Below are 15,161 nucleotides of genomic sequence, written 5' to 3'. Positions count from 1 at the left end.
GGATATTCAGGATAAGGAGAAGAGAAATCTCAAGGGTGAGTCTCTAGTTTTTGCTTTAGACCCTTATATGCATAGGGTGTCATTACTAGGAGGACAAGACTAGAGAAAGAGCAGATTTGGGGGATACAGGCCAAAAAGTACATCATGGACATGTGAAGCTTAATTGGCCTATTCAATATCCAAATCAAGATGTTCATTAGGCAGATTCAAACACATGTTTAGAACTCAAGGGAATGGCATGAACAGAGATATAAATCTGAAAGGCTAGTCCAGGCAGTGACTTACAGGGAATCATGTAGAAATTTCTGTGTATGTAGGAAATATTAAATGAATGAATACTGAAGTGACCAAAGAAAACTCAGAAGGAATGGTCATTGATGTAGGGATAAACCAGGAAAGACTGACTCACGATGCCAAAAAAGAAAGAGTCAGCTGTGTGGAATGGTGCTAAGAAGCTGAGTAACATGAAGTCAGAGAAGAGCATGGTAGATGTGGCCACGTGGAGGATAACTATGGCAGGAAAAATGTTCCTTTATGTGAAAGTGTTAGCAGGAGTATTCAGAACATATTTTCACTTGGGATTTAAAAAAATAAAACTAGAAACTTAGTCTTGAAGCTATTTAGAAATATCAGGAAAATTTAATCTAAATCATAATATCACTTAATCATTTTATTAAATAAAAATGACTTCTTTTTTTGACCAAATACATCCTTGTTGTTGTTGTTTAGTTGCTAAGTCATGTCTGACTCTTCTGCAACCCCATGGACTGTAGCCCACCGGGCTCCTCTGTCCACAGGATTTCCCAAACAATAATGCTGGAGTGGATTGCCATTTCCTTCTCCGTGGGATCTTCCCAACTCAGGGTTGGGAAGGTCTCTTGCATTGCAGGCAGGTTCTTTACTAATAAGCCACCAGGCAAGCCAAAGTACATCCTTAAGTGTGATTAAAAACTCAAATTTAGAAACAAACATCAAAGAGAATGGGCTTTCTTTCTAGTGCCAGGGACATATGACTCCCTCCACGTGGATTCCTGTGTGTGCGTGTGAAGTCATATCAGTCGTGTCCGATTCTTTGCGACCCTAATGGACTGTAGCTCTCAAAGCTCCTCTGTCCATGGGATTCTCCAGGCAAGAATACTGGAGTGGGTTGCCATTTCCTTCTCCAGGGGATCTTCCCAACCCAGGGATCGAACCCGCATCTCTTAAGTCTTGTGCATTAGGGGGCAGGTTCTTTACCACTAGCACCACCTGGGGAGCCCGTTGGATTCCTATCTTTATATGAAAGCCCATATTCAGAAGCTAAATGTTTGTATTTGGCGCAGTCTCGGGCAAGAGAATATGTCCAATTCAAAGAGCAGCTTTTGGGAGCCCTTTCATATCTGTCAGGCCAAAGGGATAAGTTGTTTTCAAGTGTTCTGTTTGTCTGTATCATTTTTAATTAATTTTGTAATTGATACAAATGTTAAAACAACTAAGAAAATACTTTTAAGAATAATTTCATAGTGCTTATAAACAATGTAAAAAATTGATAAAACAGCCTCATCTGGACTCAACTTCAATTTTATATGTAATGGCATTGTTTTAAAAAATCTTTTTGGGATTATTCAGTAACACTCATTTATTCATGTTGCTATTTTTAAACTCATTGTTTTTAACTCAGCAAACATGCTTTTAAACTAATTGAAATGTTTGTCCAAGTTGCTGAAGAGCCAACAACAATGCAGTTGCATTTAATGAATGAGCTTTTAAAAAGACTCCCCAAAAGAACTTTTTCATGATGAGGAAATACTTGACAGCATATAATTTTTCAGTCAGTCATTTGAAAACCAACTTCAAGTTGATGGCTTTAGAGTATAAAATATTTCTTTGAAAATAGAAATTGATCCAAAAATCTGAACTAATGAAGCTGCTTTACAGCAGAAGTACATTTAGAATTTCATGTTCTTAAATTTTTTTAAAGAGAAGTACAGAATTTTAAGCAAGAAACCTGTGATGATTCATTGGGCTTCGTAGGTGTTTTGCTATATTTATTGAAAAACCAGTGATTCAAAAAGTAAGATGTGACATTTAAGTTGAAAAGGTGAATTGGAAGAAATAAGTGAATCACCATATGAGCTTTATTTTTGATTGATTATCAAAGTAGGTAATTTATTTCCATTAACAAAACAGAAGTGAAAATCAAAGGGGGGCAATCTGCAAAATAATAATAATAAGGATTTTTTTCTTTGACGTTCAATGTGTTTTGGGTTCCTACCTGAATTATTTCATTTAATTTTGTATTTTTCATCTCTTGGCAGACTACCAGTACCACAAACCAGGAGTTTTTCTAAATTAAATTGGTAAAATATGAAGCTTTTACATTTTGTCTTATTTTTTTATAATTTGTTGAATTTTATTTTATATGTATAATTCTAACAGCAAGGGATCTGCCAAATATTGCTAATATTAAGGAATTAAACTAATACCCTTACTATAAGCTAGCCATATTCCTGCATTTCAAAGAACACAAGATACTTATTAAACATTCAGCAAAATCTATGGCATGAGTGAGTCTGTATAGTGATAAACTTGCTCACAATGTGTTTTTTGTATATAACCTACAATGCACCACCCTTATGGCAGAAAGTGAAGAGGAACTAAAAAGCCTCTTGATGAAAGTGAAAGAGGAAAGTGAAAAAGTTGGCTTAAAGCTCAACATTCAGAAAACGAAGATCATGGCATCTGGTCCCATCACTTCATGGGAAATAGATGGAGAAACAGTGGAAACAGTGTCAGACTTTATCTTTTTGGGCTCCAAAATCACTGCAGAGGGTGACTGCAGCCATGAAATTAAAAGACGCTTACTTCTTGGAAGAAAAGTTATGACCAACCTAGACAGCATATTGAAAAGCAGAGACATTACTTTGCCAACAAAGGTCTGTCTGGTCAAGGCTATGGTTTTTCCAGTGGTCATGTATGGATGCGAGAGTTGGACTGTGAAGAAAGCTGAGTGCGGAAGAATTGATGCTTTTGAACTGTGGTGTTGGAGAAGACTCTTGAGAGTCCCTTGGACTGCAAGGAGATCCAACCAGCCATTCTAAAGGAGATCGGGCCTGGGTGTTCTTTGGAAGGAATGATGCTAAAGCTGAAACTCCAGTGCTTTGGCCACCTCATGCGAAGAGTTGACTCATTGGAAAAGACTCTGATGCTGGGAGGGATTGGGGGCAGGAGGAAGAGGGGACAATAGAGGATGAGATGGCTGGATGGCATCATCGACTCGATGGACGTGAGTTTGAGTGAACTCCGGGAGATGGTGATGGACAGGGAGGCCTGGCGTACTTCGATTCATGGGGTCACAAAGAGTCGGACACGACTGAGCAACTGAACTGAACTGAACTGAACTGATCCACAAAATATTGATGGATGAGAGGCATCAGTTCAAGATTAAGTAGCATAAACAAAACTTTAAAAACTTTTTATAATTATATACATTTTAAGAAGTCTATAGTTAATTACATATGCATGTATTTACTTATGTATACATATAATTACTCATATGTGTATATATGTACATATATATGTGAATATAATTACATATCTATATTTCTGTCCTTCTTCTATTTAAATTCTGTTGCATTTGACATTTTTCTAGTTGAAAATTATTTCTTTATCAAATCTTTCTTCTTCAGTGTCTGTGATACTCTGGCAGCATTAAATGTTTTTATCAACTTGTTTTTAAAAATCCCTCTCCACTCCCCAGTCTTCTTTGTAAACTGGTTTTCCTACCCACCTCTATCCCATGCATGTTCATATTTCCTATGGTGCCATTTGCCATTTCCTAGGATTTTCTCTTTTTTTCATTTCATGCTTAAACAGGAACCCACACACCCAAATCTTTCGTTTTCTACTCTCCAGCCCAATTTCCTTGACTGAACTCAACACTCATATACCCCGCTGCTCCTGGAATGTCCTACAAATGACTTTCTGTACTGAAGAATTCATCTTTGTATCTTCATCCTATACATTAGTGAATGGCATTGTCATTCAATTAATTTCTATAGTCCCAAACCTGAGGATTTTCTTTAATTCACGCCCCTGTGAACCGTCTCTCCAACCAACCAACACACACACACACATGCAATGAGTTTCCAAGGCTTCTAGTTGTACCTTCCTAATGTTTCTCCAGTGTATTTTCTACAAACACATCCTAATGTTGTGTTTCCACGCTGATCTCACTCTAAACCTGTGTTTTTTCATGTCTTTGTGACTTTGCCCATGTCACTCCACTTACTGGAAGCCCTTATAAACGCCTCTTTACCAAATTTCTACTTCTTTACTCAAATAAGAAACTCTTCCTTCCCTTTCCATCTTCCTTTACCTTCTCATTTTCCCCTTAGTCACATCTTCCTCTTCCTTCCTAGCATGGTAGCAAGAGGTCGAGGGGGCAGTGGCACTGAGGCTTGGAGCTGAGTGAGCCCAAGAACCCCAGATGATTCGGGGGAGAAAGCCACATGGGGACTCAGAGGTGCCACAGATGCTACTATGATTGGGAGATGGGTTGCTTTGAAACCAAAAGTAAACTGATTGAAGAAATAAGTAATTAATGATGAGTCAGGTTTTTTGCTACTGGAAGAAATATTTACAAATATGAAAAAGGGAAAGCTTAGAAGGAACCTTTGAGGATCTTGACTGGAAATGGAGCTACAGCATGAACCCATGAGTTTTTTGCAAATATTCACATACAGATAGATAGATAAAGAAATGATTGTTAACACAAGTTCATGTGCCTGAAGCACAAAGAGACCAAACAAACTGAAATATAGGAGCTTGGAGCAGAGAAAGGTTATTGCAAGGCCATGCAAGGACGCAGGTTGGCTCATGCCCTAAAAAGCCTCTAGCTCTCCAAAAAGTTTCAGCAAAACACTTTTAAAGGGAAGATGACATGGGCATCTCAGGGTATGTGATCAGCTTGTGAACAGTTCTCTGATTGGCTGATGGTAAGGTAGCAGGGTCCTCTCACAGGGGTTAACGTTATTCATCTTTAGGCTCAAGGAGGCCTGGGGCTATGTGCTCATGGTCATCAAGTAGTTCTTGCTTTTTGGTGGGGGGGGGGGGTGGCGCGGGGGGTGGGGGCAGGGTGGGTTTCATATCTGCAAAACAACTCAGGAAATCTGCATGAAATACTATTATCTAGGTCTTCCCAGGTAACTCAGTGATAAAAGAATCCTGAATCCCCCTGCCAATGCAGGAGATAACAGTTTGATCTCTGGGTCAGGAAGATCCCTGGAGAAAGTGAAGTGGCTCAGTCATGTCCAACTCTTTGCAACCCCATGAACTGTAGCCTACCAGGCTCCCCCATCCATGGGATTTTCCAGGCAAGAGTACTGGAGTGGGGTGCCATTTCCTTCTCCAGGGGAATCTTCCCAACCCAGGGATCGAACCCTGGTCTCCTGCATTCTAGGCACATGCTTTGCCATCTGAGCCACCAGAGAAGGCTGTGAAGAAGGAAATGGCAACTTACTCCAATGTTCTTCCTAGGAAATCCCATGGACAGAGAAACCTGGCAGGCTACAATCCATGGGGTCACAAAGAGTTGGACACGACTGAGTAACTAAACAACAACTATTAATATTATCTAGGTACTTCAGAAAGATGCTAAAGCAAAGGATATGGGGGAAGGCCTGTCCTGGGAAGACCCCATGGGGTCCTGCTCAGTTACAATTATAGCTGTGAATATTGTGTGTATGTAGGAAATGGCAACCCACTCCAGTGTTCTTGCCTGGAGAATCCCAGGGATGGGGGAGCCTCATGGGCTGCCATCTATGGGGTCGCACAGAGTCAAACACGACTGAAGTGACTTAGCAGCAGCAGCAGCATGTATGTGGGTGTGTGTCCCAGAAACAGTGAGCCTAACAAGTACCCAGATCTTGATTTCAAAGTGTCACCCTCACTCACAGGAACCAAGGGTCTTTGGAGGAATGGCTGGGGCATGAAGAGTAAAGATGAACCCAAAAAACCTTGTTGGGTATAGAAAGAGGTACTCCAAAAACGATGAAGACCCGCCATAGAGACATAGAAGCTACAATGAAGGGTGTGCTGCTGCTGCTAAGTCACTTCAGTCGTGTCCGACTCTGTGCAACCCCATAGATGGCAGCCCACCAGGCTCCCCCGTCCCTGGGATTCTCCAGGCAAGAACACTGGAGTGGGTTGCCATTTCCTTCTCCAATGCATGAAAGTGAAGAGTGAAAGTGAAGTCGCTCAGTCGTGTCCGACTCCCAGCGACCCCATGGACTGCAGCCCACCAGGCTCCTCCGTCCATGGGATTTTCCAGGCAAGAGTACTGGAGTGGGGTGCCATTGCCTTCTCCTAATGAAGGGTGTACCTCTAGCCAAATCTAGGACAACTTGAGTATCACTCTAAATAATGATAGTAAGCGATGGAAATTTACTGAATAAAATAACAATCCATGAGTCTATATACACACACACACACATATATATGTGTGTGTGTGTGTGTGTGTGTATTATATGATTTTATACAAATATTACATTTTACATATTACATGTAATAAACTGCCAGTGCAGGGGCACAAGTTTGACCCCTGGTCAGGAAACTAAGATCCCATATGATGCATGACTCAACCAAAATAAAGAAGTAAGGAAAAATATATTTAATGAATATATAACATATGTAATATATAGTATTATGTATTACATATAACACAAATAGAAATATTATACTATATAAATAGTAATGATAGCTTACAGTGAATGGTGTCAGATTTGTGATCTCCAAAGATTTAATTTCAGGAACAGGGACCAGGCTTGATCACTCAAGAGCTTTTGTGTAGCAGAATTTATTAAAGTATGAAAAAGGGACAGAGAAAGCCTCTGACATAGACATCAGAAGGTGGACAGAGAGTGTCCCCCTCGCTAGTCTAAGTGAGGGAATTATAACTTTTTTAGTTAGTTATTACAATAAATCAAAATAATGTCTCAAGGTTGTAAAGATCTTACTAGACACACTCCCATAATTTACATTTTAAGAAGACAGGATTAGAACTAAAAATAGAAAGATTTTACCAGACCCACTCCCATAATGTATACATTCTAAGATATCAGGATTAGTCAGAAGGTTTTCAGAAAGAATGCTCAAACTACCACACAGTTGCACTCATCTCACATGCTAATAAAGTCATGCTCAAAATTCTTCAAGCCAGGCTTCAACAGTATGTGAACTATGAACTTCCAGATGTTCAAGTTGGATTTAGAGAAGGCACAGAAACCAGAGGTCAAATTGCCAACATCCGTTGGATCATCAAAAAAGCAAAAGAGTTCCAGAAAAACATCTATTTCGGCTTTATTGACTATGCCAAAGCCTTTGATTGTGTGGATCACAGCAAACTGTAGAAAATTCTGAAAGAGATGGGAATACCAGACCACCTGACCTGCCTCTGGAGAAACCTGTATGCAGGTCAGGAAGCAACAGTTAGAACTGGACATGGAACAACGGACTGGTTCCAAATCAGGAAAGGAGTACGTCAAGGCTGTATATTGTCACCTTGCTTATTTAATTTATATGCAGAGTACATCATGAGAAATGCTGGGCTGGGTGAAGCACAAGCTGGAATCAAGATTGCTGGGAGAAATATCAATAACCTCATATATGCAGATGACACCACCCTTATGAAAGAAAGCAAAGAAGAACTAAAGAGCCTCTTGATGAAAGTGAAAGAGAAGAGTGAAAATTTTGGCTTAAAACTCAACATTCAGAAAACTAAGATCATGGCATCTGGTCCATCACTTCATAGCAAATAGATGGAGAAACAGTGACAGACTTTATTTTCTTGGGCTCCAAAATCACTGCAGATGGTGACAGCAGCCATGAAATTAAAAGATGCTTGCTCCTTGGAAGAAAAGCTATGAAAAAGCAGAGACATTACCTTGCCAGCAAAGGTCCATCTAGTCAAAGCTATGGTTTTTCCAGTAGTCATGTATGGATATGAGAGTTGGACTATAAAGAAAGCTGAACATGAAGAATTGATGCTTTTGAACTGTGGTGTTGGAGAAGACTCTTGAGAGACTTCAAGGAGACCCAACCAGTCCATCCTAAAGGCAAGCAGTCCTGAATATTCATTGAAAGGACTGATGCTGAAGCTGAAACTCCAGTACTGTGGCCACCTGATGGCAAGAACTGACTCACTGGAAAAGACCCTGATGCTAGGAAAGATTGAAGGCAGGAGGAGAAGGGGTCGACAGAGGATGAGATGGTTGGATAGCATCACTGACTCAATGGACATGAGTTTGAGTAAACTCTGGTAGTTGGTGATGGACAGGGAAGCCTGGTGCACTGCAGTCCGTGGGGTTGCAAAGAGTAAGACACAACTGAGCAACTGAACTTCACTTTCAGAAAGGAGAAACTGTCGTCAAGCAGGATACATTGTTCTCATATAATCCTTAGTACAGAGTTTCAGAGAAGGCAATGGCACCCCACTCCAGCACTCTTGCCTGGAAAATCCCATGGACGGAGGAGCCTGGTAGGCTGTAGTCCATGCTAAGAGTCGGACGTGACTGAGCGACTTCACTTTCACTTTTCACTTTCATGCATTGGAGAAGGAAATGGCAACCCACTCCAGTGTTCTTGCCTGGAGAATCCCAGGGACGGGGGAGCCTGGTGGGCTGCCATCTATGGGGTTGCACAGAGTCGGACACGACTGAAGTGACTTAGCAGCAGCACAGAGTTTAAACTAAGTTTGTTGTGTAATCATCAGTTCTTGGCTTAAAGAAGAAAAAAAAAAAAAACGTTTTATGTGACTAAGACTAAGGAATGTAGAGAAAAAAAGACATTTGTCCTTTCTTCCTCCTTGAGAATTCTAGACCCCTATCTCCTCCTTGAGAGCCCCAGACCCCTCTCTCCTCCTCTCTCTCTCCTCCCCAGACTCCTTATCAACCTGCCTAGGAATTGACTCTCTCAGTAGTACTTTATCTATTGTGTTATTAAATGTTGTACTAAAGAGCCTATTGTCTGTGTAATGGTTTTATGTCAAAACCACCAATTCTTTCTTCTTCCCGCAGATTGAGCCTTTTTTTGTGAGTGTGGCACTTTATGACCTCAGAGACAGCAGGAAGATTTCTGCCGATTTCCATGTGGATCTAAACCACACTGCTGTCAGGCAAATGCTCTTAGGGGCATCTGTGGCTGTGGAGAATGGAGACGTAGACACTGTCACTCCCAGACAATCAGGAGAACCTCACATCAAGGGATTTCCAGAAGAATGGCTAAAATTTCCAAAGCAGGTTGCACTTCTGTTTATCTCTCATAGGAAGGAAGATGTTTGTTGCATTGTTCTTACCAATAGATTACATAAGATGAGCAGTTTTCCAAATAAAAATTCCCCTAAAGTTGTACTGTAAAAGTAGACTTCTGTGTATGTCTTCATTGTGGTTTCCTAAATGCTTATTATTTGTTTTCTTTGTATACAGGCTATATTTTCTGTAAGCAGTCCACACTCTGAAATTGTTTTAGTGGCCAAAATTGAAAAAGTACTGATGGGAAACATCGCAAGTGGTGCTGAACCTTATATTAAAAATCCAGACTCCAGCAAGGTAATGCATGATCTTTTTATAAATGATTTCAGTTACTTTCAAGAAATAAAAATCACATGCTGATAGGTTAAGGTGAACAATGTCAGATTCCTGATCTCCAAAGATTTAGCTTCTGGACCAGGGGCCAGGCTTGATCACTCAAGAGCTTTTGTGTAGCAGAGTTTTATTAAAGTATTAAAAGGGACAGAGAAAGCCTCTGACATAGGCATGAGAAGGGGGACAGAGAGTGCCCTCCTCACTAGTCTTAGCAAGGAAATTATATACTTTTTCAATTGGTTATTACAATAAATCAAAAAAATGTCTCCAGGTTGTAAAAATTTACCAGACCCACTCCCACAATTTACATTTTCAGATGACAGGATTAGAATTTAACAATAGAAAGATCTTACCAGACCCACTCCCATAATATACATTTTAAGATACCAGGATTAGTCAGAAGGTTTTCAGGGAGGAGAAACTGTCCTCAAGCAGAATACATTGTTGTTATATAATCCTTAGTACAGAGTTTAAACTGAGTTGTTTGTTGTGTAATCATCTTAAAGAAAAAAAAAGTTTTATGTGACTAAGACTAAGGAAGGAGAAGGCAATGGCACCCTACTCCAGTACTCTTGCCTGGAAAATCCCATGGACGGAGGAGCCTGGTAGGCTGCAGTCCATGGGGTCGCTAAGAGTCGGGCACGACTGAGGCGACTTAGCAGCAGCAGCAGCAAGACTAAGGAACATAGAGGGAAAAAAAGACATTTGTCCTTTTCTCCTCTTGAGGATTCCAGACCCCAATCTCCTCCTCGAGAGCCCCAGGCCCCTTTCTCCTCCTCGGGGACACCGGACTTATCAACCTGCCTAGGAACTGACTTTCTCACTGCCTTGATGAATTATCAAGTTTGATAAATATGAGTCTTGAAATAGTCCCTTGTTAGTGAAATGAGTATCCAGTTGGAAATTTTTAAAGTATATAGTCTCAGCTTATGTTTTCTGATACAGTAATTGTAGCTGAGAATCTATTGGTGAAAATAAATTTACGAGGATAAAATTTTAACCCCCAAGGACCAAAATGTCAACAATAATGAAAAGTTAGGATTAATCTGACTGGAAACAAGGAAAAACAGTTTACTAAGACATCAGCAATGCTTATGCAGAACTAAGCAAGAAAGTAAAATAATTGTTTACCAAGTTATAATAATACCTAAATGAAGAAAGAAAGAGGAAAGAAAATGCCGTAAGTTCCTTAAATGGTGGGACTACAGGACATTGTTTCTGCTTTCTCTTTTCAATTACTGCATTTTTTAAATAATTGAATGTTATTATTTTAATAGAAAATAAATACAAAAAGTTTTTATTATCCACCCAAAGATGTATATTGGAAAATAATGTGTAATAATTGAATTTGAGGATGTGTGACAGTTTAGGACCGTGTCTAACATATTTATGAGAGAGTGCTTTAAAACCCAGCCTGCCACCTATTTTTGTAAATAAAGTTTTATTGAAACACAGTTACACTGATTGATTTAAGATTATCTTTGGCTGCTTTCCTGCTGTGGTGACAGAGCTAAGAAGCTGAGACAAAGACAAAGGGCCCGCAGACCCCTATATATTTACCACGCGACTCTTGACAGAGCAGATTTGCTGTCATAACAAACAAAAAGAAATATAGGACAAACTGTGAATGTAAATTTGATAACTCTTTCCATTCAATATTTTAAGGTCTCTTAAGTCAGGAAAAAGAAAAGGGGCGGGGGGTGAAGTTGGTATTCCAGGATGAGTGTTTTCTGCATTTAAAATTTCTAAACTAAGAAGAAAGAGAGACTTCCCTGGTGGTCCAATGGTTAATATTCTACACGTCCAAAGCAGGGGGCACTGGTTCCATCCCTGGTCAGGGAACTAAGATCCCACGTGCCACGTGGGATGGCCGAGAAGTAAAAAAGGATTAAAGAGAGGATGTTTAAAAAATAATTAAAGAAAGAAAAACCTTGTGCAATAATTTGAACACAAATGACATCATTTCGCTCTTTATAGGGTAGAAACTCTGGGCCAGTAAAGCAGGATTTCACTGATTTTCAATATAAGACAACACAGAAAAGTATTTATTCCCATTTTACATGGACTGTTTCTATAGTGATGTTCTAAACAATGTCTGCATTTCTTTTTTTCCTTAGCATGCACAAAAGATTCTAAAATCCAACAGGCAGTTCTGCAGCAAGTTGGGGAAATATCGCATGCCGTTTGCTTGGGCGGTGAGGTAGGTTGACAGTTGCAATCAACAGAGTAGAAATGCATTTATAATCTACGTTGAAAGCTTCAGTTTTGAACATGTCTGTGTTACCTGTTATTTTTAACATGCCAACACCTAGAAGAATGCCAATGTGTTCATCTTTATAAATAAATACCTGGAGTTCCCTAGAAACATGTGTTTTACAATTTAGCAAGCCAGCTCATAATAGACTGGGACCATGACACGGGTGCATAGTATGCATGACCAGGTGTCCAATGGTCATAACGTCTGTATTATATAAAATTCAAATGGAAGCACCATGATTTCTTATGCAGCTACATATTTTCATCTGTGCAGAAAACACAGATCTATATATGGATGGTCAAATGAAGCCATCAGATCGATCCCTGAAACTCTCTGATTTTGGTACTTATTAGTATAGCCACATTTATCAGTACCAGTTGACTCTCTGAGCAAAATGCTGAGTTATGTGGACAATAATGGTGGAGTCAGCCACCTGGGTATATAACCTCTGCATAAAGATCAAAATTGCCTTTCAGATTTATTTAAACATCAATTACTATTGTCTCTCTTTGTCTTCTTGTGTCTTTATCAGTACTTCATTTCTTAAAGGAAGAAGAGCCTGGCATAGACATGGCAAAAGGTCAACAGTGTACAAACTGAATGAACTAATAAGGATTAATTAGTACTACCAAAAAAGAACACCTATTAGGTATCCATTTGAATATTGATTACACCCCAATGCAAAGAACTTTAAAATACAGGAGGAAGGGGGAACTGGTTAGTTATACCATTTTCAGGTCTTACAGTATCCAGTGAGGTGAAGAACCAGAGTACACTCACCAATATCTTTCATAACTTTGATACTGGTATTGAAAGTTGAAGATAGTCCTTAGGTACAGGGAGGAGATATGTGGAAATCTGGGGCAGCAGTAATCAAGGTAAACTCATGTAGTCTGTAGGAATCAGTTTGCCCTAAGGCAACCCTCTAAGGAGAAAAAGACAAATGTGGTCCAGATCAGGAGCCATTTATAGACTATAACTTTGAGTCAGTTTCCATTCCGAGTCTCAGGGTCTCCATCTACAGAATGAAGCCGACAACACCTGCCTTGTGAACAGTAGAGTGCAATCATAAGCACAAAGGCATCTGTCATAGAGCGCATCATAAATATCATTTTATCTCCTTCAATATCTCTTTCTATTCTGTATGAAAAAAGATGCTATTTAGGAATGCTGAACCCTTTATAATGAACTTAATTCTTTTTATTCTTCATAAGCTTCAAGAAAAAGGATAACTAAGATGCAGAGAACAAAAGTATATACACCAAGAGGGGAAAGGGAGGTCGGGATGAATTGGGAGATTGGGATTGATATATATACATTATTGATACTATGTATAAAGTAGATCACTAATGTGAACCTACTGTATAGCACAGGGAACTCTACTCAGTGCTCTGAGGTGAACTAAATGGGCAGGACATCCAAAAAAAGACGGAATATATGTGTACGTATAGCTGATTCACTTTGCTGTACAGTAGAAACTAACATAACATTGTAAAGCAACTATAATCCAATAAAAATTAATTTTAAAAACAGAAAAAAAGAAAAAGGATGACTAGTTATAATTTAGAAGCCAAACTTTTTCATGTTAATAAGTATTGTCATTTCCCACAGGAAACTCAGTTTGGGCAAGTCGAAGGGCAAAGGCAGGCTGGCCTTTTGCAAGGTGAAATATTCCAGTGTAGCAAAATTATAGTAGTGAACACATGTTCTTTTTAAATATTAGAATTATCCTGAGCATTGTTATAAATAGATACTTTAGAGCTAGAGCTGGATTCTAAGTCTCAACTCTGTTTACCAGCCAAGTGAATTTAGACAAGAATTTATAGTCTCTGTTTACCTAGGTTTTTTTGAATATACAAAATAGAGGTGTCAATACCTAATTTACTATTTAAGGGATCAGCAAGTACAACTATGTAATCAATAAAAGATAGCCATTATTAGAAGTCACTAATCTAATATGATTATTAAAAGTCCTGGGACTTCCCTGGCAATACAGCAGTTAGGACTCTGCACTTCCACTGCAGGGGGACCAGGTTCAGTTCCTGGTTAGGGAGCTAAAATCCCACATGCTGCTTGGCGTGGCCAAAAATAAATAAAATAAAACAGACAAAATCCACAAGCAGATAATTCCAGAAAAAGAGCTGCAGAAGGACCCTAAACATGTGAGATGTCCATTCATAATTATAATAAGAGACAAGAAAATTCTAAAATAAAAAATTTTTAAAATAAAAGTCTGTATAAAGATCATATCCACCCCCAGCAAGTCTTTTCAGGTCAATTTGGGACAGTGAATAATAATGTGGGAGAAAGAAGTGAAAGAATCGCCCATTATCGAAAGAAACTGAGCAGTTAAGAAAAGCAGTAAGAATCCTACTTTGAAGCTGTCTGGTCAGATGTGCTGAAGGAAAAATAGATGAAGTTTCTAGGGAGGTTGGTGATATTACCAACTATTGAAGTATTTATATCTAGGACAGGAAAGCCAACAAAACCACAAGTTCATGCCACATGAATGCCTGATCAGTGGTTTGGTCATAGGTTAGGAAATACCACCAAATACACCACCAATGTGTGTATATAAATATAGATTTACATTTACAGAAATCTCTCTAGCAACTGAGAAAAATGGTTAGAAGAGTATTTCTCAAGATTTCCTGTTAGACCACCTGGGAAAGTGTTATTTAGGGGCTTCCCTGGTGGCTCAGATGATAAAGAATCTGCCTGCCAATGCAGGAGACCCAGGTTCGATCCCTGGGTTGGGAAGATCCCCTGGATAAGGAAATGGCAACCCACCCCAGTATTCTTGCCTGGAGAATTCCGTAGACAGAGGAACCTGACGGGCTACAGAACACTTAATCTAACTACAAAAACAAGTACAAGATACAACCAAAGAAGATTTTAATTTTCCCTTCACAGTGTAGAAACTGCTTTAAATAAATTGTTGATCAAGTCAGGGGAGGGCTCCTTGCTACTCATGTCATTTTGACATGAGCTAGCCTGCTGTCTTATTTAAATACCCTATTGATACTGCAGGTTCTCTGACTCCTTTTCCTTTCCATTAGATTTTCTTGATTGTAGCTTGTCTCATGATACAGCTCTGAGTGTACTCTAAAATCCTTTGGCCCTTAAAATCAACTACCGCTAAGAAGCCTAAAGTTGACAGTAACCTTATAAAGTCATAATATTTCTGCCCGGATGCAATCATCCCACCAGCTGCGAGACACACATATTCATCACTGTGAACATTTTATCTAGGGCTAATTTGGTGCATGTTCTTATTTTTGGCA

At 39.3% G+C, this 15,161-nt stretch overlaps 1 protein-coding gene across 3 annotated transcripts in view; it reads left to right on the top strand.

Moving 5' to 3' along the window:
* DOCK10 (dedicator of cytokinesis 10) overlaps positions 1 to 15,161 on the top strand; it is a 305,174-nt gene that overhangs the window by 195,202 nt on the left and 94,811 nt on the right. For all 3 annotated transcript variants that reach the window (XM_055573609.1, XM_055573608.1, XM_055573607.1), the window contains exons 12-14: positions 9,054 to 9,275; positions 9,462 to 9,584; positions 11,738 to 11,820. In XM_055573609.1, coding sequence (XP_055429584.1) covers positions 9,054 to 9,275; positions 9,462 to 9,584; positions 11,738 to 11,820 — 428 coding nt within the window. The remainder of the gene's footprint in view (positions 1 to 9,053; positions 9,276 to 9,461; positions 9,585 to 11,737; positions 11,821 to 15,161) is intronic.

Source organism: Bubalus kerabau, chromosome 3, assembly GCF_029407905.1.
Source record: "Bubalus kerabau isolate K-KA32 ecotype Philippines breed swamp buffalo chromosome 3, PCC_UOA_SB_1v2, whole genome shotgun sequence".
Taxonomy (NCBI): Eukaryota; Metazoa; Chordata; class Mammalia; order Artiodactyla; family Bovidae; genus Bubalus; species Bubalus kerabau.
This window is presented reverse-complemented; position numbering and strand designations above follow the sequence as displayed.